Source organism: Spea bombifrons, chromosome 4 (assembly GCF_027358695.1).
Source record: "Spea bombifrons isolate aSpeBom1 chromosome 4, aSpeBom1.2.pri, whole genome shotgun sequence".
Taxonomy (NCBI): domain Eukaryota; kingdom Metazoa; phylum Chordata; class Amphibia; order Anura; family Pelobatidae; genus Spea; species Spea bombifrons.
Window position 1 is genome coordinate 29,110,831 of NC_071090.1, and position 25,624 is coordinate 29,136,454.

Below are 25,624 nucleotides of genomic sequence, written 5' to 3' on the forward strand. Positions count from 1 at the left end.
AGACAAACAGCAACCTCCCATTTGTTTTCGTAGAGTGTTGAGGATGGGGAAAAATCATTATCTTACCTGGTTCCCTCATAAACAAACATATTAAAGAGAGGTTTTTAGTCATACTAAAAGGCACAAGCATATTTATTATATTTATATACGATACTGTGGAAAAGTTTTGCCAGGCGTGACTAATGCTATTAAGTAAGAACGCTTACAAAAACAGACATGTTAATAGTTTACTTTTATCATTTAAACAAAATGCGAAGTGAGTGAACAGAAGAAATAAATCTAACTCAAATCAATATTTGGTGTGACCAGCCTCTACCTTTAAAACAGCAATCAATGTTTTAAGGCGCTCAGCAGGTAGGTTGTTCCAAACCACAGTTGGTCTCGATTTAGGAAGCCTTCTTTCTCTCGTCAAGTAATCCCAGACAGACTCAATAATGTTAAGATCAGGGCTCTGTGAGGGCCATACCATATGATAAAGACAGTTCTTAACAATGTGTTTGCTTGGGGTTATTGTCATGATGCAGAATAAATGGAGGGCAAATCAGATGATGATGATGCCTGATGGATAAGTATCTGACTGCACTTCTCAGCATTGATGAGGCCATTAATTTTGACTCATCTTCTGAAATTTTTCTGCACCCCAGTTCCTGTGTTTTTCTGAATAGTTAAGTTGCTTGGCTTTGTTTCTGCACCGGAGGTGTGGCATTTTTGCTGGAAGACTTTGATGAAGACCACTTCTGACCAGGCTTCTCCGGACAGCAGATGGGTGTACCAGGGGCACGGTTCTCTGTCAATGCTGATCTGGTGGCACTCCTGCACATCTTCTGATTGTGAAGGGAAGTAAGCATGATGCATTAAGTTTCCTTGGTTATCCACTGTGCCTATGTTCCTCAACAGTGCCTGTTTCTTTGTGCTTCTTCAAGAGCTTGGACAGCACATTTCAAAACTAGTCTGCCTTGAAATTCTGCCTGTGAAAGAGCTTGCCGATGCAGTATAACTACCTTGTCTTGCTACTGTGTTCAGTCTCGCCATGGTGTATGACTTTTGACATTAAACTGTCTTTAGTAACCTCTCCTTGTTAGTGAGTTTTTGCTGCTCCTCACCCATTTTATTCATCCTACACAACTATTTCTGTTTCGGTTAGTGATTGTGTTTCAACCTACATATTAAATTGATGATCATCTATTTGGTATAATTGTTTATAACTATATGCCTACAACATTCCATTCTGTGTGCAAGTCTACCTAGAACAGTGATGGGCAACCTTTTTGGCGTGGTGTGTCAAAAATCGGCAAAAAATCGAGCATAACTCGCGTGGTGTGTCACTTCGACAAAAACACATAATTTTGCGCAATTTATAGTTTAAACTACAAAAATGTATAATTGCAATATATAATTGTATTTAATAAACCAAAAACAAATTATTTAACATACCTGCTTAGTAACTACTTACCTTTCAGGAATCCTGCGGTGGGGGTTTAGAGTGATGGGAGTTATGATGTACTTTAGAGCATAATTATATAATGAAAAATACATTGGAAATGGTACAGCATAACACCCATCACTCTCACACACTTACCAATCCACACATATATATACCAATCCACACACACATACCAATCCACACACACATACCAATCCACACACACATACCAATCCACACACACATACCAATCCACACATATACCAACCCACACACATATACACCAATCCACACATACACCAATCCGCATTTACCAATCCACACACATACCAATCCACACACATACCAATCCACACACATACACCAATCCACACACACATACCAATCCACACACATACACCAATCCACACACATACACCAATCCACACACATACACCAATCCACACACATACCAATCCACACACATACCAATCCACACACATATACTAATCCACACACATACACCAATCCACACACACATACCAATCCACACACACACCAATCCACACACACATACCAATCCACACACATACACCAATCCACACACATACACCAATCCACACACACACACCAATCCACACACACACACCAATCCACACACATACACCAATCCACACACATACACCAATCCACACACATATACTAATCCACACACATACACCAATCCACACACACACCAATCCACACACACATACCAATCCACACACACACCAATCCACACACACACAACAATCCACACACATACCAATCTACACGCATACCAAGCCACACACATATACCAATCCACACACATACACCAATCCACACACATACACCAATCCACTCTCACTGTATGCTTTCCTACCTTTCCTCTTTTCTCCTTACAGCTCCTTTTCCTGCTCTTCGCTCCTCTTCTTCTTCAGTTCTTCTTCCGAGGGAACGGGGTTCAGAAGGCACGGACAGCGGTGGGCGCGGCTTCAGTGTTGTGCGCCGGGGTCTGACAACAAACCCCGGCGCACAACAGCTGTTGCCGCGCGGATCGCAAGGGAGCGGTATCGGAGGTCTTTAACAGACCTCCGGCTCCCTTGAGTGATTTTCAGCCGGGTTCAAGGGAGATCCTTGAACCGGCTTAAAATCACTCAAGGGAGCCGGTGGTCTGTTAAAGACCTCCGATACCGCTCCCTTGCGAGCCTGCTCCTCCACCGCCCCGCCCCCCGCTAGGTACGCTACTGCACGTCCCGCCCCCCCTTTTTTTGGGGGGGTGACGCGCAGGATTTCCTGCGATTCATCCTCGGCTCCTGCACGGCCGCCGAGGATGAAAGAATCTGTGCTGGAGGAACGGGTCCTCCAGCGCAGATTCTTTCATCCTCGGCGGCCGTGCAGGAGCCGAGGATGAATCGCAGGAAATCCTGCGCGTGTCACCCCAAATGGCTACGCGTGTCAGCACTGACACGCGTGTCATAGGTTCGCCATCACTGACCTAGAAGAATGGTTGCACTTGAAGGCAAAGGCTGTTCACACCAAATATTGATTTGATTTCAATTTTTATTCTGTTCACTCACTTTGCAATTTGGTACCTGATAAAAATAAACTATTAGGATGTCTATTTTTTAAAGTATTTTTACTTCACAGCATTTTTTCACACATGCCATTTGCACATTACTGTATAATATATTTATTCCTTATTTTAAATAAAAATATATGATGAATCTAGGTAACCACCTTTCATCCTGTAAGTGGCCAAAATATGTACAAAATGGTACTCCGCATCTGGTTAATTTGCTTATATAGCAGCTGGACCATTTTCTATTTCGTTTCCATAATGTGCATTCAATCACATCTAAATGGATTTAATTTTTTAATGTGTCAATCTACAAATATCTGTGTCTCCCTTCTATGAGATAGACACCTTCCTGTAAAAATACCAGGTAAATTCCAACTACTATATATAAATTATGTATATATATTTCATATTGTATGCCAGAGATGTTAAATGCCCCAGGGAACATTTCGTTATCTTAAATAAGGCCTAGCAATGCAGAGAGAGAAAAAAAAAAATATTTACCATGGCAAAAGCTAAATAATTATAGAATGCTCTATAGCAGTGGTCCTTAAATGACTCTTGCAGATCTGCGTTTTCTTTCCAATAAAAGGTTTAATCACATAAAAAATACAAGTACAGAAATGTTTAAAAAGTTGGGGGGTTTTTCAGTTTCTGTGGCAACATCCTATCGGTAGCTGCATTTGTGTCACAACTGTTCTTGGCAAAAATGATTTAATAACATGTTTTGACAATTAAATATTTTTTGGAATAAATGTTTCTAATGTTGCATTTAGATTAGGCATAACAGCACCAAATGCAGTTGAGACGCGAAAAAAAAAAAGTAGAAACCCCAGTAGCCTAGATATTATGTGCATCCTATAATTCTGGTTAAATGGAAACTGTCATTGTAACAGCTTGTGCATTTGGCTGTTCAATGTAAATGCTTTGGAGATATTCACGTTTCCTTAAGTCCTCCTCCACCCTTATAAAAGCTGGGTGGAGGGGGGGGGGGTGCAAAGAAGGCATAGCCAAGTTGTTTGGGGACAATGATGGCATAGACCCCAGGGCCTGGTGGTTTCTAATTACATCCCTGTCGAGTACATTTAAGTTTTGCAACGAGGGTGAACAGAAGTCAGGGTCAGACTTTAAGTAAGGTTGGAATATATTTGTCCCTACCAGTATATAGCCATGGACAAGTGTATGACAGATTTTCTAGAGCTACAGCTGAAGAGAGAGTCAAGTTGAAAAATCTTCATACTCTCAAATGTTTTTGATATGTAAGAATTATCATCCCACTCACCGTGTCTGCAGTATCATAAGCTTTATTATATAGTGCATGTGACACATACAGTATCTCACAAAAGTGACAACGCTTAAGAAATGTAGTGAGTGTACAGCCTGTATAACAGTGTAAATTTGCTGTCCCCTCAAAATAACTCAACACACAACCATTAAAGTCTAAACCTTGGCAACAAAAGTGAGTACACCCCTGAGCGGAAATGTCCAAATTGGGCCCAATTTTCCCTCACCGGTATTATGCGACTCGTTAGGGTTACAAGGTCTCAGGTGTGATAGGGGAGCAGGTGTGTTAAATTTGTTGTTATAGCTCTCACACTCTCTCATACTGGTCACTGGAAGTTCAACATGGCACCTCATGGCAAAGTACTCTCTGAGGATCTGGAAAAAAAAGAATTGTTGCTCTACATAAATACGGCGTAGGCTATAAGAAGATTGCCAAGACCCTGAAACTGAGCTGCAGCACAGTGGGTTTCACAGGACAGGTTCCACTCAGAACAGGCCTCGCCATGGTCGACCAAAGAAGTTGAGTGCACGCGCTCAGCGTTATATACAGAGGTTGTCTTTGGGAAAAAGATGTACAAGTATCGCTGCGGAGGTTGAAGGGGTGAGGGGGTCAGCCTGTCAGTGCTCAGACCATACACCGCACACTGCATCAAATTGGTCTGCATGGCTTTCGTCCCAGAAGGATGCCTCTTCTAAAGATGATGCACAAGAAAGCCCGCAAACAGTTTTCTGAAGACAAGCAGACTAAGTACATGGATTACTGGAACCATGTCCTGTGGTCCAATGAGACCAAGATAAACAAACATATTTGGTTCAGATGGTGTCAAGCGTGTGTGGCGGAAACCAGGTGAGGATTACAAAGACAAGTGTGTCTTGCCTACAGTCAAGCATGGTGGTGGGAGTGTCATGGTCTGGGCCTGCATGAGTGCTGCAGGCACTGAGGAGCTACAGTTCATTGAGGGAACGCCAACATGTACTGTGAATGCCAACATGTACTGTGACATACTGAAGCAGAGCACGATCCCCTCCCTTCGGAAACTGGGCCGAAGGGCAGTATTCCAACATAAAACGACCTGTCAGGCTCCATCCAGGCTGCGGAGCTGCATGTCTTGCTGTGGTCCATTTCTGGATTTCCGTATGTTCTGTCCTGAACCTCTGATTCCTGGATTTCAGTCTTGCTCTTTGCTTTAGCTCTGTTTCCTTTATAAGGTATGCCCCACCTGTGTGTTCTGTTTGTCTCAGTCTGCAGGTATGTCTCTTTGATGTGTGTTTGGATTTCATGTTAGTTTGTTTAGTACCTCTGTAGGCAGGATTTAGCGTTAGGACCCACCGTCATTGGAGTACTGTGGCGTAGTGGTGGGCTAAGCATACTATGGCCATAAGATGTGACGGAATATCCAATAGTTATTATATCGTCTTAGGCTAGTTCCTGTATTTGTGTGTGTCATTCTGTGATGTAACCTGTATCCCCGGTTGAGGGGTGTCCTGTCCGGAATCCCCGGTAGAGGAGTGTCCTTTCCATGTCAGATCTTCAGTATTCCTTGTCTTGTTCCCTGTGGTATTATGTATATCTTGTCTGGTTATGTTTCTTGCTTGGTCTCCCTGTCCCCCTTGCTTGCTATGTTTCTCCTGTACTCTGTTTATCTTTCCATACTCCCAGCCTGCAGCATCCTGCACATGATTCTACTGCTATGTCTCATGCCTGCTCCAGGGTGCCTGCAGGATATCTCCAAGTTCTGGTTAACATCAGCTGCTCTGTCAGGGCACTGGTATGTCGCTGCACAATCCTAGATATCCACCCGGAAGAGTTCAGTCACTCTTCATCAGGCCATGTCCTACTCCGCTACTGCGCAATAACTCCTGCCCTCCATCTTTGGGCGCTCTGGGCCATTACAGTCGTCCATATGGACCCAGTTCATGAACACACCTCCAAGACAACCACTGCCTTGCTAAAGAAGCCGAGGGTAAAGGTGATGGACTGGTCAAGCATGTCTCCAGACTTAAACCCTATTGAGCATCTGTGGGGCATCCTCAAACAGAAGGTGGGGGAGCGCAAGGTCTCTAACATCCACCAGCTCCGTGATGTCGTCATGGAAGAGGACTCCAGTTGCAACCTGTGAAGCTCTGGTGAACTTCATGCCCAAGAGGTTTACAGCAGTACTGGAAAATAATGGTGGCCACGCAAAATATTGACACTTTGGGCCCAATTTGGACATTTCCACTTAGGGGTGCACTCACTTTTGTTGCCAAAGTTTAGACATTAGTGGCTGTGTGCTGAGTTATTTTGAGGGGACAGCAAATTTACACTCTTCTTCAGGCTGTACACTCACTATTTTACATTGTAGCAGAGTGTCATTTCTTCAGTGCCGTCGCATCATGAAAAGATATAATAAAATATTTACAAAAATGTGAGGGGTGTACTCACTTTTGTAAGCTATTGTACGTCATTTTACCCCGTGTATTTAATTTAATGGATTTATGTAGTGAGGTGAACTGCAAAATGCAGGATACCAAAAAGCAATAAAATCAACCAAAACACATTTTTATCTGTTCCCATTGTCCACCCTGAGCATACAAAATTATTTAGTCTTATACCCCCCTGTGTTCCACTCCTTTTATCTTCCTGGGCATCACCATTTAAGGCCCTGTGAGTTGTGGTCTTAAAATGACTATTACTTGAAAATGTTGTCCCAAAATGTCTATACTGATAGCATTACAATTACATTTGCTCTTTACTACATGGAGTTAATTACAGCATATGTCTTGATCTCACATTAAAGGATCATTGCATATTACGGTACAAAGGCAGCTATGAAATTCATTCAGAAGCCAAGGTTTTGCCAAAGTGTATAAATGATGAATAAAACAAAAGAAAATTCTACAAAAAAAAAAGACAATATAAGCAATCCATTTAAAAGCTATGGATGTGTATATAGGACAATAAACTGTATGCAATAATACCATGCCTATAATGAATACTATGCTTTCATTTGTTAAGTTATCCTTACATGATATTTATGAAAATAAGAGCATAGTAATTTCAAATGCTCTTATGCATTAACTGAAAGAATGCTGTACACTAGTTCTTAGGTCATGATTTGTAAGAAATGGCACATACAAAGGAGTAGTCATACTGAGGGGGGGGGGGGGACACACACCAAAGCTGAACAAACGTTTTACTCCCACTATAGGTGAGAAGCAGCAATGTTATTGAGGATTGATCACTACTGACAGGTCTCCAAAAGATCAAGGACTAGAGTCCATAGCAGATTTGATAACAGCGGAGTCTGCTTTGGGAGTAGTCGCTCCACAAACTGTGGGATTATATATTAATCATAAACCAAGTCTATCCAGAGCAGTCTCCTCTCAGAGTCTCAGATCTCTGCTCAGTCAGGCTCAGGCGCACCCTTTTATCTTTTTATACCCTTTAGGCCCAAAACACACACCCATGCTCATAAAACACATACACTCCCACCTCCTCCCCTCATCTTTTTCTCTTATACTCAGCAGCAGATTTTCTTGGCTGTTCACAAGCTTTCTGAGTAGCCTCACGTTTAACCGTAGGGTCAGGTAACACACAGAGTACGAGCAACCAAGAAAATCTGTTCTTGCTTTCCCAACCGGTCCATAACTTCGAATGGGGACTTTGGGGCTACACTATGCTTTAGTAGATGATCCACGAGTTCCTGTTAACAATTGGTCAAAATGACTTCACAAGCAGTAAGCCAAGCCTTTTATTCTATCTTGTGGGGAACCATCGTAAATACATAGGGCACTGCATCTCTTCTCTCACACGCAGAATAAGAAGTGTTTGTTCAGAGGAAATAACATTTTAGAATGGTTAGATTCCTACAATCAAATTAGCAACCACCGCCTTCTACCCCATAAGTGAAAGTTGATTTTGAATTTCATGTTTGCAGGTCTAACTTAAAGGTTTTGCTGCGTTGGAAAAATATCATACAGAAGGAAAAGGCAGAGGCAAGAACGTCCAAAGGAGCGAACAGGGGTAAAGAGGGTGATTCCAAAGAAAGATGAAATGTTAAGATCTATGACAAGAAGAAGAATGAGCTGGAGGAAGGTAGAATGGATCAGTAACCAATAGGATTGCTGCATGTAAGCCAGTGGCTCACGGTGACCCCACTACATCTGGGAAATGTATAGTTCGACAAATAAAAAATGCTGATGTGCAGCTCCCTGCTTGACCATGTGTGATACAAGCCTACCCATACAGAGACAGTTCTAACATCTGCTAAAACCTCTACGAAGCTCGCACTTTGTTTTCAAGGTGTATGTATCTATTAACAGCTGCTCTGCCATCAGATGATAGCATTCCCCATCAACGTAGATACATTCCAAATATCATAATCAACTGCTTTGTAACAGTGTTTAGATGAAAGACTCTCTCTAAATGCAAATTATTTCTGTGTGTGACCTGGAGATATATGGGATGTGGAAAAAGAATCTGTATTCATCCTTGTAATTAGACTCAAGGATTAATAGTTAAGCAATGATGAAAGCTGACCGACTGCTGTTAGCGCTTGGTATTCATATGTACTCAATGACCTTAACAAATAATGGCGAGGTCATGCAAATGTTTAAAGATTTATGCAAACTGCTTAGTCCCCAGTCTGATTCCCTTTACTGCTAAAAGCTAAGTAAATTATCTGCCAATTCCATGATTCATTTCAAGCTCCTTCCAGCTGGTTACAGCCTATTTAAACTGATGGATTTCAACAGGCCCTGTTTGCCAACTGTTGCATGCAAGACATCGAGAGGCAAAACACTCCGATTAGATCGTACAGGCATCCCATACCTTCAGAATGGTCTTTTCCATGGCTTTTGAGGCACAGAGAAAAAAATGCAAAACAAAAATGCAAAACCGAATCAGAGAAGGGATGCCTGCAGTGGGTTACATTATTTAAGTATATATATATATATATATATATATATATATATATATATATATATATATATATATATATATATATATATATATATATATATATATATATATATATTATATATTTATTTATTTTTTTAAAATATAAAACAATAATCAGCTAGTTTGAGATCATAAGCCATATAACAAACATGTATATACTTATTAAGGGAGAACAGCATAAAACTGGCCAAAGCTCCCCTAGCATACAATATGAAGGGCAAGTGTGTCATGAAAATACTCATTCCTTTAAAGAGAACAAAGTTTGGGTATGATTGCTACAGTAACAAAACCTTAATACTCCGTACAAGTTGTTTAAACTATATAAATGAGATGAAATATAACATATAATAACATTGGGACAACTCAGTCCTCCTTGGAGGAGATTCCCCCCCACCCCGATCAATGCCCATTATTTAATGAATCAACCCCATATACAATAGCATAGCTATATACTATATATAAATCATAGTTGGATACTAGCATCTCCATACGAAAACTAACATTTATATTTACACGCGCCTGTTATTTTATTAACCCTCTCCATTTTGAAAAGCGCTGTTTCTTCAGAATACAGACCAGGGAGACTCTTATTTCAACATCCTATCTTTCAAAAGTGTTTCAGTTTCAAAGCATTTTTGTCTGCAAATTATTTCTAATAATTTTAATAGTTTCATTGTTTTCAGGGAACGTATAGGCTGAATAGTGGTACACACACAAATGTTTAAGTACTTTCTAATCCCATAAAATACTCTATGGCAGGTGTGGCAGTGTGCCAATTGATCTGAAATGCACGCTTACATGGGCCGCAATCATTTTTCACTGAGAGAAAATACGGCCTTTTAGCTTTATAATGGATATTAATACAGGGTTAATATGGCGATAATGAAAAAAGCAGTGGACAAAAAGTTTTTTGATCAACCAGGACAGGCTCTGCCATGACGACACCCAAACACACACACACACACACACACAACAGGACAGGCTCTGCCACACTGACACACACCAGGACAGGCTCTGCCACACCAACACCCAAACACACCAGGACAGGCTCTGCTACACCGACACCCATACACACACACCAGGACAGGCTCTGCCACACCCAAACACACACCAGGACAGACTCTGCCACACTGACACCCATCAGGAAGTTGTTTGCGTGCTTGCCCCCTTGTGTATTGAAGCCCCAGCCAAGACCCCCTTTAGTATTAATGTAATCCCCCTGCACTCTTCTATATTGCCCCATGTGTATTTGTGCCCCCAGCCAGCCCCCTTTGTGCATTTATGCCCCCACACCCTTGTTTATTGATTTTTATGTAGTGCCCCAGCCATCCTCCGTCCCTTGTGTATTGATACCCCCACACTCTTTTGTACTGGTTAATGTAATGCCCCCATACCCATGTGTAAACAGCCACCCACCCCTTTTTGTATTGATTTATGCGATACCCCAGCCACCCTGTTGTGTGCTTATAACCCTCAGCTGCCCCCTTTTTGTATTATTTGTCGCCCCAAGGCGGCCCTCCTTTGAATATGGGTCCCCTTCCATCCATCACCCGAAGTATTTTTTTTTTTTTTAAATACTTATTTTGTAAGCTGGCTTCCTTCCCCTGCAGACTGCTCTTCTCCCCATCACGAGGAACTCTTCCGTTTGAGCCCGCCCCCTTGAGTGTCACGTCGCATCCTTAAAAGGGACAGGGCGAAGAGCTTCACCGGGAGGGCATGGTGCCTGCATGCCGGCCGCTTCAAAATCATTAACCAGTCGGCGGAGGAGGTTGGCCCACCGGGAAATCTCGCGGTTTCCCGGGGACCAGTCTGGCCCTGCTCACACGGGCCGCACCTTGAAGTCCAGCGGGTCGCACGTTAGACGCCCATGCTCTATGGGGAATACATCTACTGAGATAATCCTAAGAGACAACAAAGTTTAGCTTACCTTCCGTAAGAAGGACGGGATCACATTGTTACACGTTGCGATTCGCTTCCTGTAAACAATGCCTGTTGCTGGGTCTATTTTAACAGAGAACAAAGAAAGATTGGGTTAAGAACGACATAGATGTGAAAGTTAGTTTTTAGAACTGACTAGGAAGGCACTAGAGGTTTAAAATATCCAAAGCGTTACAAAAAGCAGACACTGTGATGAACATTTACTATAAATAATCAAATAAGAGAGATCAGTTGTGGGGGTGTTCTTTTCTTGTACTTGCCTCCCAATTGTCCGACATAGAGGTTCACTAAGGGCGGCATTTACTTTTGGGGCTGCCTTAGGTCCCCCCTTCGCTGTCTCCGATACAAAAATGTGCTAGAATGCTACGATATGACATCAGATCCAGGCGCGTAAATGCCACACTATGACATCAGCATCCATAGCGTAAATATGCCAGTCGGGGAGTTTAAAGATCTCCCTTGTACCCGGCCCACTCTGCAGCGTGACACTGGGGGGTTTAATTGCCTGATAGGGAGATCTGTGCCCTGGTTTGTACCAGGGGAACTGTTTCTACCCTAGACTGCATTCACCCACTAAGGACTACACAATACTTTATATACTTGTTTGGGGCAAACCAAGCTTAACTTAGCAAATGAACACAGTCTAGCACCCTGGCACCTCAAGACCCTTCTAAATTGCATGCCAAAATAATGGAAAACGCCCAGCACTTTATGCTTCAAAAGCCTTTTGCTATACTAGTATCTTTATTGTATTTTCCACGGTTTTGCTCCTTACATAAATGCCATGGACTGGCTGCACAGAATTGACTTGAACACCTTTGAATCAAAGAAAACATACTTTTTAAAATCTAGTTATTCAATTATAAAACATAATGTTCCAAATAAATGTATCTAAAGTCTAAATGAACCGCTACATATTAAAAGAGGTTTCTTACCATTTTTCTCTTCCACTGTTTTGACGTCCGTGACATGTTTCTCCAGAGGAGTTGGATACTAAAGAAAAATTCAAAATTACTTTTCACCTTGCTGGTTTTAGTACAAGAACTGCCAAATTAGCAATAAATGGTTTTACAGATTCCTAACACTTTCACGTGTCCAAGCACTTTCAATGTACCACTTTTGTGAATGGAAACTAAAAATAATGTTTATTAAGATGGTACTCGCACTAGAACAAATATTTCTCCATTTCCTTGAGGTCACAAAATATATTTAGTTTAAAAACAATGCATTAGTGGGGTATGTCATTACTCTGTGGTAAAAGTAAAGCCATCTTATCTCGTAAAATTTAGAAAATGATTAAAAAAATAAATAAATAAGTTAAAAATCATGAAATTATACAGACAACCAAAATTATGTGATGTTAACCAGAATATTTAATATAGATTAATCAACCTGTAAAAGATGTAAAAAAAAGCCCCACAAATTTACCTTTAGAGAAAGCCACAGCATCAGAGATGCAGTGTAGAGGACTGCCCAAAAACTTGCGGGCCGTCAGGCACTGTACCTGCGGGTCACATCAGGTGACTCCTCTCTTGCTCCGCCCAGGAACAAAACGGAGTCACCTAATGTGACGTCACTTCCTGTGACTCCGCCTTGTTCCTGGGCGGAGCAAAAGAAGAGACGCTGTGAGGGAGCAACTCGAAGGCAGCCTTGCGGGACTGCGTGGGAAATCTGCAGTTCAGGTAAGGAGGTGGGCGTGACTGGCCACAAATGTGGTGGGAGCAGGCGGGATTGGCCACAAATGTGGCGGGGGCGGGCAAAAAATCCGCGGGAGTGGGATTAAAAAAGCAGTCCTGCGCAGGGCTCTAATGCAGTGCACCAATCCCTCTGTGGTTCCCACTGTTGGCTATTTGAAGTAGCCAATCAGTGGTAAGAAGGCACTACCACTAAAATCGATGGGACCACTTTCTGCACATGCAGGGGGTGTAACGCTTGCTAAAACCAGAGCTTGAGCTGGGCGGTGGTGAACAAAGTACACATACATGCACTTTAGAGGACAGAAGACATGTTTGGCCAAACACATCGCCTGAAACCCTAGGAGCTGAGTGGTGGAGAAAAAGGCAAATGCACCAAGGGGGGATTCTGCAGAATTTCTACGTATTTGCAGAAGGGGTCAAAAAAAGTAATTGGCCCATTGAGCTATCATATGCATTAAAGCGCACATGATGGCTGGAACGTCCCTTTAAGCTGTGGAATGCAACAAACAGTCCATCTGAACATTTCAGTGGGTAAGTCCCTACTAGGTTTTTTAAGCCAAAGGAAATGTCCAAAAGAACGGCAGTTGGGTAGTTGCCTCATTTTTTTTCCCCAAATCTGAGCATTTCTTGTAGTAAGCAGAACTATTTTTATATATCACTTTATTACATATCATGGCATACAACATAGCAGCTGGCATAAGATAAGAACTCTGCAGTATACGCATGAAATTGAGAGGGTTTTATCCATTATCATTCTATGAAGGTGCTTGATTTTATATTACAACAGGTCCTTTTCAGCAAAATCACACATTTATGGCATTTACATATTACCATGTAGATTGTGATGTTGAATGAAGCCAGGATGCAATAACATACAGAAATCGATGTAAAATAATAGAGTGAGATTCAGATTCTTTGTATCAGACCAGGATGACACAGAGGACCAATCTAGGGTATATTACAAACTTGGGGTGGGTGTTCAACATTATGTATATATACAATATACATTTTTAAACACATCTTTACTTAGACTTAAATATCTATATATTTTTATAGATTGTCGATGTTGATGTGGATCCGGTTTCGTTTATGGACGCTACCCCAGTCAGTTGGTTGACATAGTTTAAGGTAGTCCTAAGTGATTAAATGGGAAGCTTCCCAAATGTAAAAAAAACTCTTTGATAGGGATGAGATAGAGTTTGTGAGTGTGTGATATATTATAGTGGAACCTTAAATTCTAATAAAATAAAAAAACCCGGACACCCCATTTAACAACAGCAAGTTGTACGACTGGAAATATCCAGATGTGTTTCCAAACTTCTCTCCAAAGCTTTCTCTGAATTTTGGAGTACAACTTTCAAACATCTTAAACGATGACATCTGTAATCATCATCATCATCTTATTAAAGATCTCTGGATGGACTATTCCCCTAGATGCTATGGTCAAAATCCCTGTGTCCCTCTTTTTCAGAACCTCAACATGTTTTTGGTATACGAGCGCTAAAACAATGGTCCACAACAATAAAAGTCAAAATAAAATGAATACATTTTTTTTCCTACCTGCTGTAAACCTCCAACCAAAAACTAAAGTGTCAGTCAGTTAAAAGGGTTGCATGAAGTGTTTTACCACTTCTGCCAGAAGACTTTTACACTTATTTACTACCCTCTCAAAAAAAATAAAGATTACAACTAAATCACTGATCCTCTAGTGTAAAACGATGGCAGCATGTACAAAAGGTACAAGCAGTTTGTGTAGCTAAAACGATGGCCTTTTCTACAAGCAGTTTGTGTAGCGAAAACAATGTATTTTACCTAAATGTCTTCATTACATAACACTGATAATTCATAAAGTGACCTGATGTTCTGCCACTTGGCAATGTTCTGCCACTTTAGCCATTATCACCTAAAAAAAAAAAATTGCTTTTCCTGCCATTCGCTCAATTCCATGGATTAGGCAATAGTGTGGGTCTAGCAATGTGCACCAAATGCGTGTATATGCTCCTGATAAAGGTGTGTGTTTATTCGTATATCATTTAGTTGAGATATACATCTATTATAAAACTCATATAATAAAAACATAAGGGGTTCACTTTAAAAACACGAACAATATCAGGACTTGATGATTTGAACTGACGGATCCATAGCTCATCCTGGCATCAGAGCAAATGTCATGCGGACACACACCTTGTCATAGAGAAAAGAATAACGGAATGATTCCCTGACTTTGTCAGCCTGCATTACCGTTACAGTTAGAGTTTTGAAAAGGTCATGCGCTCATCCCTGACTAAGCAGCATATCATCCCTCTATGATACACAACTTTATTCTTTGATTTGGGCCAGAAGTGGTTTAGAACATGATTTTGGGGTACTGTTGATTTGAAAAATAACAAAACCAAATGCATCAGCCATGTTGGGCTGGTAACGATCAATGATGGCTACTGCATTGTAGAACACGTCACTACCGGGGATTTATGTACACATGACTTCTGGATACCTTCCAACTTCAAATCCTGGAAACTGATGAATTTGTTAAATTTGCACAAGTTTGAGTCCTGCGATGTAGGATAAAGTTATTTTAAAGATTTCAGTAATCTTAGCCAAAGGGCTTCAATTTGCACAGCAAACATGATTAACACGGTGGAAATCACATTTATATGCAAACATACTCTGTTAAAACGCAGAATGGAATCCTTCGCGCTCTTCTTTAGAATTATTTTCATGGAAATATTTCTGGGCCTCATTTCATCAACGGATATACTGCCACCTAATGGCCACTTCCAAAATGATCTACTAATAACCAATTCACACTGCCAGCTAAGGGCAGCGAACGTGGCCAGAGATGGTGGAAGCAGAAGGATTTGCTTTATATATTAATAAAACGGATTACTGTCCATTTTGCGTTAGCTATGTGACTAAATAAACAGTGTTCTACGACATACAAATACTGGTTCCAAACTCTAAAAACGCTATGCAAGAGTGGCCAGATGGCAGGTTTTTAGCGTATACTCTATATGTGTATTGGCCGAGACACCTGGCATATAGTAGACATGTCCTCTCAGACAGAAGGGCTCCTACAATGAAATAAAGGTGGCTGTTTCGGGAAGCAACATCTCAGTTTCAATGGGTAACAAAAATTTTAAAAAAAATTACTGAATGCAAGACACAGCGATTGGTTTTCATTTATAATTAATTATGTCTAGAAGGCAGCAGTACAGACCTCCACTAGACTATGGCAGCGTATGAGGAGGCCCCAAAGCCCAGAGCTGTGGACCCTATTGCCCCACAATCAAATAGCCCTGGATATAACCCCTGGTGTATCTTTGGGATGCTTGAAACTTAGTTATTTCCTCATTAAAAGTATTTAAATTAGACAGCCTTAAACCTATAAGAATGTGCAAAAAAAAATAAAATAAAAAAAAAAGAGATCGACGCATGTAACTATGCTACTGTGAGCTAATAAAATAAATAGAAAAAAAAAGTTAATAAAATAAAGATTTTTTTGTTAAATGACTTGACAAATTCATTTTGTCTTTCAAAATCATGTTTTACGACCAGACTCTAAACCTCCTTTGAGATTTACTAAAGGGTAGGAGATAAGAATTCTTTAAATAAATAAAAAAAAAAAAAAACAGTTTGCTTTAATTGCCACACTTGTACGATTCTATGCGTGGTGCACTTGCCATAGCAACAGTTATTGCCATTTAGCACACGCATTTGATAGCATATGCATTAGCTACCGCTTCTGCTTTGAAGATATAAGACTTGCTGAGGTAAAGAGGTCTCTTAATTTTAAGAGTTCAGTAGCCTAAGGTGACAAAGCTTGCATAATTTCCCAAATCACTAATTCCCTATACTCAACTCGTCTTCTTTGTCCTTACTGTGCCTTCTAAGGCTGACATAAAACAACTGAATCTGATTCAGAATCCATATTTATTATAAATCCTGATAATTCTGGTCTTCGGTGAAGAATTTTATATGAGGTTTTGTTTTCATGTCTAAATGATGTCGAATTTTAGCGTTGGTGATGTAGGTGGTACTTTAGAAGCGGAATCTGAGCGAATATGTTTTTGTAACCATATGAGTTGGACAGGACTTTGAGCGCTGGCACAAAGAGGGGTTACTGGCAATGAAGGAATTATGTTTTCGGGAAGCATGTCAGGTTTTAGTTATATGCGAGCAGCTAGCCCCACGCAGAGGAAATGAAGCACTTCATAGCCGACAGCATGGAGAGAGGGGATAATGCGATTCAGCGTGAGAACACAGTTAAGTTACTGCTGTTATTTTAAAGCCTAAAACGTCTATAATAATTATCCTCTTGCATTTGTTATGTACTTAGAAAGAAAGAAAAAAAGACCTAAAACAGATTGTACTGTCACCAAGGTTTTTTCTTACAGAGTAGCTATCCAAATCATGCAAATCAATGATTAGAGATACTGCAAAGTGTGCCCCTACTACAACATTCATAATTTAGAGCCTAAAGTATTTCCTATGGGAAGGGCTGGCAATATTGAGCAAGAAGGACAGGTCTAGTTAAGTTGTCCAAAAGAATCTGCGAGCCAATACCAGTCACGTAGCTAGGGGGCTACTGGAGCTGAAGCCTAGAATCTGGGGACTTTGGAGCTTAAGCAAGGGTCACCACATGGGTCCATGGGTCACCACAAAGTTTTCGTCAAGCCCCCACGAATGTAAGCTGCCGTGATAGTCTGCATTTCCTGGGGCTGGTCCTGAAGTTGACCATCCGGAATTTGTTTGACCACGGCTGCAGCCGTGAAAGAAATCTGTGCTGATCGAGGCAAAGATCTTCCATCCACCATGCTTCTGCCTGTCAGTGTCACACCTGATACGACATCATATCTAGCACTGCTCCGACGGGCAGACACACAGAGCAAGACCACACCGCAGACCTGGAGGCAGACTGCAAAAACTCAGAGGCTGGAGTCAGCAAGATAAAGTCAAAAATATGAATCAGGCATGCTGGTGGAGAATATGAAGCGTAAATAAGGCAGGGTATAGAGGTCGATGGGGGATGATTTTTGTGCAATGCTGGGTAATAATGATGATACACACACATAAATACACTGTTTCTAATTGTACTGGTAGGTGCTGAGGTATGGGTATCAGCTTTACTCTCGTGTCCACAGGCATCTGGAGTCACACGGTTTCCATACCAGGGATAAACCTTTGAATGGTTTACAGGATTAAAAATATCAGGAAAGACTACAGGGATTATATGCATACATATAATTTATGGATGTTTTCGGTTACTAAGAGGGTGGTAGATAAGTGGAACAGCCTCCCAGTGAAAGTAACAGAGGGTAATATAGCGAGGGAATTTAAACAGGCACAGGATAGGGATAAAGCTATCCTGAAATCTAAGACAAGACCAAGGAACGATTAAGGTCAGGGTCATTAGATCAGTACAAATTGACCGACAAAATGGTCAAAATGGTTCTTATTTGTCATTAAATACTAGGTTTCTGTGTATCATTATAGATTGTTACAGTGTGTATAGAAATACATGTACATCCCCAGAAGGAGCTCTATTGAAGTACAGACATACATGTTTATTAATAGAAGTACTGAAGTTGTATTTCCAGTATATATATATATATATATATATACACATCGTTTGGAGACCTAACAATGCCTGTGGCCAATATATTCACTGGCTCAGTTTTGTGTAACTTGTGTCCCTGAAAAGGGAGCATTGAGAGGATCCATTCAAAGCATGTAGCCTCATTTAATGTCAGTTGCATTAAATCAAATACATGTCTAGGCTCCTCTCCGGAACTTACTATGTGGCCCCCCACTGGATGCGTAGAAAGTTGCCACCTGCTCCTCCTGTCATAGAAGGTTGAACCACTGAGAGGGGTGATGGCGCCCTTGGCAAACACTCTATTGCTGTTCGGTGACTGAACCTACCAGGTATCAGCATTGCAACGGAAAGCCAGTTCAAACTGGTCTAGGTTGCACTGGTGAAAGGTAAAAGAAAGGGGTAACAGCAGTTTTGTGTTGTGTGACAGCTTTAAAACAGATGATAAAAGTAAAGATTTTAATTGTGTGCTCTTAAATGTATGGCGGCTCTTATAGTGATGTGTATCATATTTTACAATTGGCAACTAAATTGCGCCAATGACTTCAATATTTCACGCATGACTCACAAGAGATCCCTGTGATCAGTGCAGCATTTGAGTCCCTTCTTTCTAATGGCAGAAACACACACATACAATGCCAACAGCTGAAAACAGCCAACAGCAAAGACAAATAACCTCCTCTAAGCCAACTACAACTAGCAAAGAACAGCCCAGCCACCTCCCAGCCATCTGCAGCCTTGTGTATGTCATGCACAGCAACACTGTGTTAATTGTTACTTTTAGTAAATTGACTTATTTCAATCAAGACTGTATTGGTTTCCCCAACACAGAGGCTCTTAGAACAGCATTCGCTTTTTTTTTTGCAAACTGACAGGGTTTTAACCTTTTCTGGAAACATTATATTTTATAGGTAGACACATTTGTGCCCGAGAACTCTCTCCAGGTTTCACATGGAGGCTGTGAATCTCCAGCACAAAATCTTGGGACCATGCTTGCCTCCAGCCCTATTCCCATAAAAATTGGGGAAAAAAGTGTATTAAAACCCCACTCTTTAGAGAGAGTGGTAGATAAATAGAACCTCCCATCAGAAGCCATAGAGGCCAATACTATGAGGGAATTTAAAATATGCACAAGATGGGCATCTAAATAAGATAGGACCAAGGACCAATTAAGGTTTGAGTCTTTACATCAGGATAAATGGGCAGGTTAAATGGACCAAATGATTGGACCAAGGGAAAACATTTGCACATATACACATTCTCTCTCCTTCTACCTCCTATAATCCACGTAGATTACATGGCTCTCCTTACCTCCTCTCCCCTGCCTTGCACAGGGCCCTGTCTACACTTCAGCTCATAAAATCTCTTCAAGCTGCCACTGTCCTACTACCTAGGTAACACAATGCTCAAAATGTGCCACGCATACAAATTAGGATACCTCTGTGGATTTTCAGAAAAAGTTTAACTTCTTAAACTCACGAACTTTACTATACATTAAAAAGGGACAGCTTTGGTTATTCATGTGAAAAGGGATGAGCTAGCCATGTAAAATACAGATTTAATCATTTCAGGTATCCACAGTGGGACATCCACAGTAGAAGTATAGCTGGAGTTGGGGAGGGTCAGGACTGCCGATTACCCGATCCAAAGATCCACCTTGTAACATTTACTCTCATAGAATCGTGAGGCGGATCAATGGGAGCTGAGAGAGCACAGACCTCCATTAATCCTACAGGTCCATGGTTAGGTCAGGGTAGATCAGAGGTTGTCCCTAAGCGGCCCATGATCTCCACTACCGGCAGAAGTGACACAGTGGGGCAGCTTGGCAGAGCAGTAGTACAGTGCCTAAAAACTGTTAGATTCCTGGAAAAAAATCAATTTCTTTGGCAGCTACGACTTATTACTGTGATGCAAATGCATTATCATACCTGGGGGTTTCTTATGAATTGGTCAGAACCAATGGGCATCAGCAAAAAGAAATACAATGTCAATAATATGCATCTGATTTAAGTTCTGTCCCACCTAGTCAGCTGAACCAAATGCAGCATTGAAAACATAGTGTATCTACTGAGATACACCTTATTTTCAGTAGTCATCTGATGAAGTCTGCATGTGTTATTTTTGCTGGAACACTTGTCATGTGATAAAAATGCTGACAGGTTTTAGCCACAAGCAAAAAAAAAAAAGTGTTATTAAACTTATCTGAGCATGTTTTTGCAGCTAGAAAAAATACGGTTATAAAATGACAGATCTGCTAAGGTTCCTTTACTTAGCTTCCTAGAAAGTAACACCACCCTTTCAAGCTCATCAATATAAAAGAAGTATAAAATGATAGATACAGTATGTTATTAAGTAGCAGTTTTGTGTCCTACTAATGATGGATCCATATTTAAGTAATTTGAATACTTTAATACACATTTCCTAATCTAAAGGAAAAAAAAAGCCTTGCCCTCCTTCACCACCTGTGTTTCACATAAGTTTTATATGTTTAAAGCAGTCTCTAGAGGGAAGTGCTTACATTTAAATTAATGGGACCGCATTTTGGGTCCTAAAAAAACCCTGCAACTCTTGTACAAGCTAGCACTGGGGCTGGTGGGGCATACCCCACATGTGAATTACTGAGCAAGAGATGGGATGGGATGGGATGCATTATCTGCTCCAACATCTCCAGGTCATTGCGGGTCGTGGGAGCAACATTGCAGAGCATCTTACTCCCCGCCAAAAATTGTGTGTGTCCCGTGAGGTCGGTGAGACCTCCTATAAGGGGAGCTCTGGGTAGCCAAAGCCAGATAGTTCCCAGGTATCTCTTCAAGGAAAATAGCTTAGAGGGAAAGGAGAAGAGAATGTATGCATAGAGCTTATTCTCATGAATCCTTCTATGTAAAACAAAAACAAATAACCAAACTCCTAGATTCTAGCAGCAGCTTCCTATTTGGTGAAGTGAAGACGCTGTCAACCCCCAATGAACTGAATTTATCTCCTAGCTTTATTGTCTTTTATGGACTGTAACATGACACACGCATCTATGCATTGATTGAAGATATATTTTCACAGTCAGATACCCTTAGCACAATTCCAGAAAAGAAATGTGTTTTACCAAGAGGATATAATATCATAGGTAACAATCGCTTGCCAATGAATCCTTCCTACATCCTCTTGGCATCTTTGCAATGTAAGCCAGTAAAATAATTATTTCTGAATGTAATATAATCCGATTTCAAATGTAAAAAAAAAAAAAATCTTAAAAATGAAGTTTCAATTAAAATAACTTAGAAGAGATGCCTTCATAGCCATATGTTTCTACATGGTCTTTCATAAATTTTATGCTCTTGGATGCTACCAGTGTTACCAATGACCATTTCTCTTAACACAATAATCAGCTGTCTGCTAAAACATTAATAGGTGATAGTTTAGAGGACCACCAGGATTCATTAAATAAATTTTTATTAGGGATGCACCAAAATGAAAATTCTGGACCGAAAGGGAAAATTCAGCATTCACTTGGTCGAAATCGAAAATGACCCCTCCCACATTTAAAAAATAAAAAAATAACCACACTTTTATTAAAAGTAAGCAACACACCAAAATTGACCACAGAAAAATCACAGCAATCACACTCATATCATGCCCAGATTCCAGCATGTACTGGCTGACTAACAGACTTAGCACAATAGGAGTGATTGCTAACAGCAATCACACTCCTATCATGCCCAGGTTCTAGCATGTACTGATTGCCTGGACATGATATTCTCATTGCGTGTTTACAAGCTCTCACTCTCAGACTTCTGCAGGGGCCCTGCTGCTTCCCTCTGTGTTGCTTGCAAAACTTCTCTTGTTCCCTCCCCCAGTGAAGCAGGAACGAACTCCGCTGGGTTCCTGCTTCCCCTGGCCAGTACAAGAGACGCTGCTCGCACACGGTGCAACCAACGCACAGGTAAGCAACAGGGCACCTGCGGACAATTATTTTTGGCCGTTTCTTTTTTCATTTTGGCATTTTGCCGATTAAGCCCTTTTTGGCCGATATATTCCGGCCACAGATATATATCGGTGCATCACTACAGTCAATTTATAACCCAGATGCACCTCCGCGTAATGACATGACTGCATTCTGACAGGCGATAGGCAAAAGCATGGTTACAAATTGATTGAAGATCCCTTTGGTTCCACTGCAGTGGTATATATATAGGGTGACACAGCTCTCAAGATTGGTAAATTAGGAGAATGTCTAGGGGTATGCATAGGTTTATGTGCATGACCAAGAACATGTTATATAGTGTAAAAGGAGCAACAACTTGTAAACACGCAATTAGAATATTGGATAGATGTAGGAAAAACATGCCAGGATAAATCTTATAGTAAACAGATAGGAAAAGTGAGTTGTTCAAAAACATAGTAAATAGACAAGACTGAATGAGAAGAGGTGAGGAAGAAGAAAGAGAAACATGGAACGTGGAAACATGGATTTTGTCTGTCTTTGTAGTATAATCTGCATTCACAACCACAGGGGCAGTGTTTCCCCAGAGGCACACAATACGAATATCAAACCCTGTTCCCCAAAGGTTCATGACGATCTATCATTCTGTCTTGCTCCATATAGCTGCATCGTCCCCTATAGCCCTTGGTTTCTGTCCTGAGAGAGTGAACTGTTCATAGGAGACACATTTTGATGCCCAGTACCACGACTGAAAGGTTGGAAATGGCCACCAGCAAAAATACATTTTGCACAACTATCTTTGCTACGTATCCCTCTGCGTCCACTGAAACTTTCTGAACAAAAGCTTTTGTTGTTTCCTTTGTAAAATGTTAAAGGGAACCTCTCAAGGCAAGATTATTTCAGTCTTCGCTGTGCTCCAGCCTCACCCAACCAGACCACAGACCAAACAAGGAAGTGACATGCTCTGCAATATGCTATGTTTCTTCTATTCTCTGACATTCCTACATATTATATACTGTACACTATCATCACACTCAGACACCCATTCTCTAACATGCTTAATCTTTATTTTTGTGTCTCTTATTGTTGTTATTGGCGTTTGTGTCAGGCACAGTTACCTTTACTGTTGGGTTGCTGGCTTTTTCTGATTTTATACACACAGCTGGATGTATGGAGTCACAATGTTAAAGAGTTATGAGTTTGAAACTATACTCAGACAATATACCGTATTTGATATGCCTTTTAACCCCCCCTGTATGCCAGAGTGGCATATAGGGGTATAAGGTATTTCTGGAGGCAGAGTGGCATATAGGGGGTTAAAAGGCATATCATGGGGCAGAGTAGCATATAGGATGGTATAACGCATATCAGGGAGGCCGAGTGGCATTTAGGGGGGTATAGGGCATTTCTGGGGGCAGAGTGGCAAGCCATGGGGCAGATGTGCATAACTGGAGGGCAGGATGGCAAACAAAAGGAAATAAAACCAAAAACAATTTCTCAATCATAGCTTTTATTAAATATGAAAATAATTTACATTAATTAATTTTTACTAGTAAAACTTGTTTCCTATAGGGTAGTCTTATATTCAGGCTTTTTCTTCTTTCCTAAATGAATATTCAGATTTTGGGGGGTCATCTTATAATCGAGAAAATAGGGTATTAAATCTGAAGAAGGGAACAATGCTATTTGAACGCTTATGGCGTTCTGCATCTTACATAAATACTCTTCTGCATAACTATTTTGGCCCACTAAAAAGGTGTAACACCTTCAGACTCTTTACACCTCAATGTCTGAAATAGCCAAAGAAAGAAGGCCGTTGTTTGGGGGAGTGTGGTAAGCAGCAAAGCTACAGTACAGATCTTTACTAAGGCTCGATTATGGCCTGTTGGTTTTTTTGCTTTTTTGAGCCAACTCATGCTGGGCTGTTTAGGGGCAAAGATGGCAAGTCCTACGTGTGAAATTTGGGTGCTAGTCAGGTTCTGTGTGGCCATTTAACTTGTATTATGCCATGAAATCATTGTATAGTGGACAGAGGGATCATCATCTATGCTTCTGATCACTGGCTGTGACTTGAATCATTTGATGAAACGCAATGCCGATTATAAGACTTCTTCATCCAACATCAGTGCCTGACCTCACAAATGCTCTTTTGGTTGAATGGGCAAAAATTCCCACAAACACATTCCAAAATCAGATGGAAACCCTTCCCGGAAGAGTAGAGGCTGTAATATCCGCAAAGTGGGTTGGGGGGCAACTCCATATTAATGCCCATAGGTGTCTACGTATGTGTGATGGTCAGGTGTCCACATACTTCTGATCATATAGTATATATAAGTGATATGTGAGCATATATACCGGTATTTAAGCATAGCAGGCAGCTATCCCACCTTGGTGATGTAATCTGGCCAGAGCATAATGTGATCATGATGCTGACCACTTTTTGGAAACTATTCTAAATTAGGTATATATTTTCACTAAGAAAAGCAAAATTTAAATATTGGAAATGGGGTGAATTGTAACCCCCTGAAAATAATAATAAAATGACTTTAGACTATTGCTAAACAAAAATCACACACACTAAAACATACTAAAATGTGATCAATACAATCATATAGTGATTCAAGGTACCTGAAGCAAGTGTGTCATTGTTTTCTCACTGCTTAGCTGTTTTGGGATATAAACACCCCACATATTATGTATTCAGGCATTTTAGTGGGATCTCCTCTAAATCATTGCTCTGTGCCAGATTCTTAGAAAGGGACAGATGCAGTAAGTAATTAAATGCATGAATGAGCATAAACAGCGTGTCTTTTGAATAAAAGGGGGGTGTGACCGAATGTGACAGGGCAGCGTGGGTTTTAAACAAAGAAAGCAGATCGTATTGGCAGTGTGGGGGTGGGAACAGATCACAGATTACAGATTAGTAGAGAGTGGGTTTATGATAACTAAAGCATCATAAATAACTCCGGACCACCCACATGGACACTTCCTTTAACCCCATCACTCACCTTATTAAGGTAGCTGGTCACTACCTGCTGGAATGGGTAGGGATAGACCTTCCTGACCTCGACAGAGACCCCCATCCTTCTGCATCCAGGCAACTACAGCTGCCCCCAGAGACCCCCTTCTTTCCTCTCCGCACACCCACTGTCCTTTCACTCCTTCTGCTATACACTTACGGTGCCATGTTTTTTGAAGCCCTTCCTTTGAATAACTTTATTAGTCAAACGCTTG

General features: G+C 40.9%; 1 protein-coding gene across 1 annotated transcript in view; it reads right to left on the reverse strand.

Moving 5' to 3' along the window:
• The window catches only part of PRELID2 (PRELI domain containing 2), a 40,601-nt gene extending 14,999 nt beyond the window's left edge, over nucleotides 1-25,602 (reverse strand). The window contains exons 1-3 of the mRNA XM_053464702.1: nucleotides 25,399-25,602; nucleotides 12,102-12,159; nucleotides 11,156-11,229 (exon numbers count right to left, since the gene is read on the reverse strand). Coding sequence (XP_053320677.1) covers nucleotides 11,156-11,229; nucleotides 12,102-12,159; nucleotides 25,399-25,473 — 207 coding nt within the window. The 5' untranslated portion in view covers nucleotides 25,474-25,602. The remainder of the gene's footprint in view (nucleotides 1-11,155; nucleotides 11,230-12,101; nucleotides 12,160-25,398) is intronic.
• Nucleotides 25,603-25,624: the final 22 nt, after the last annotated feature.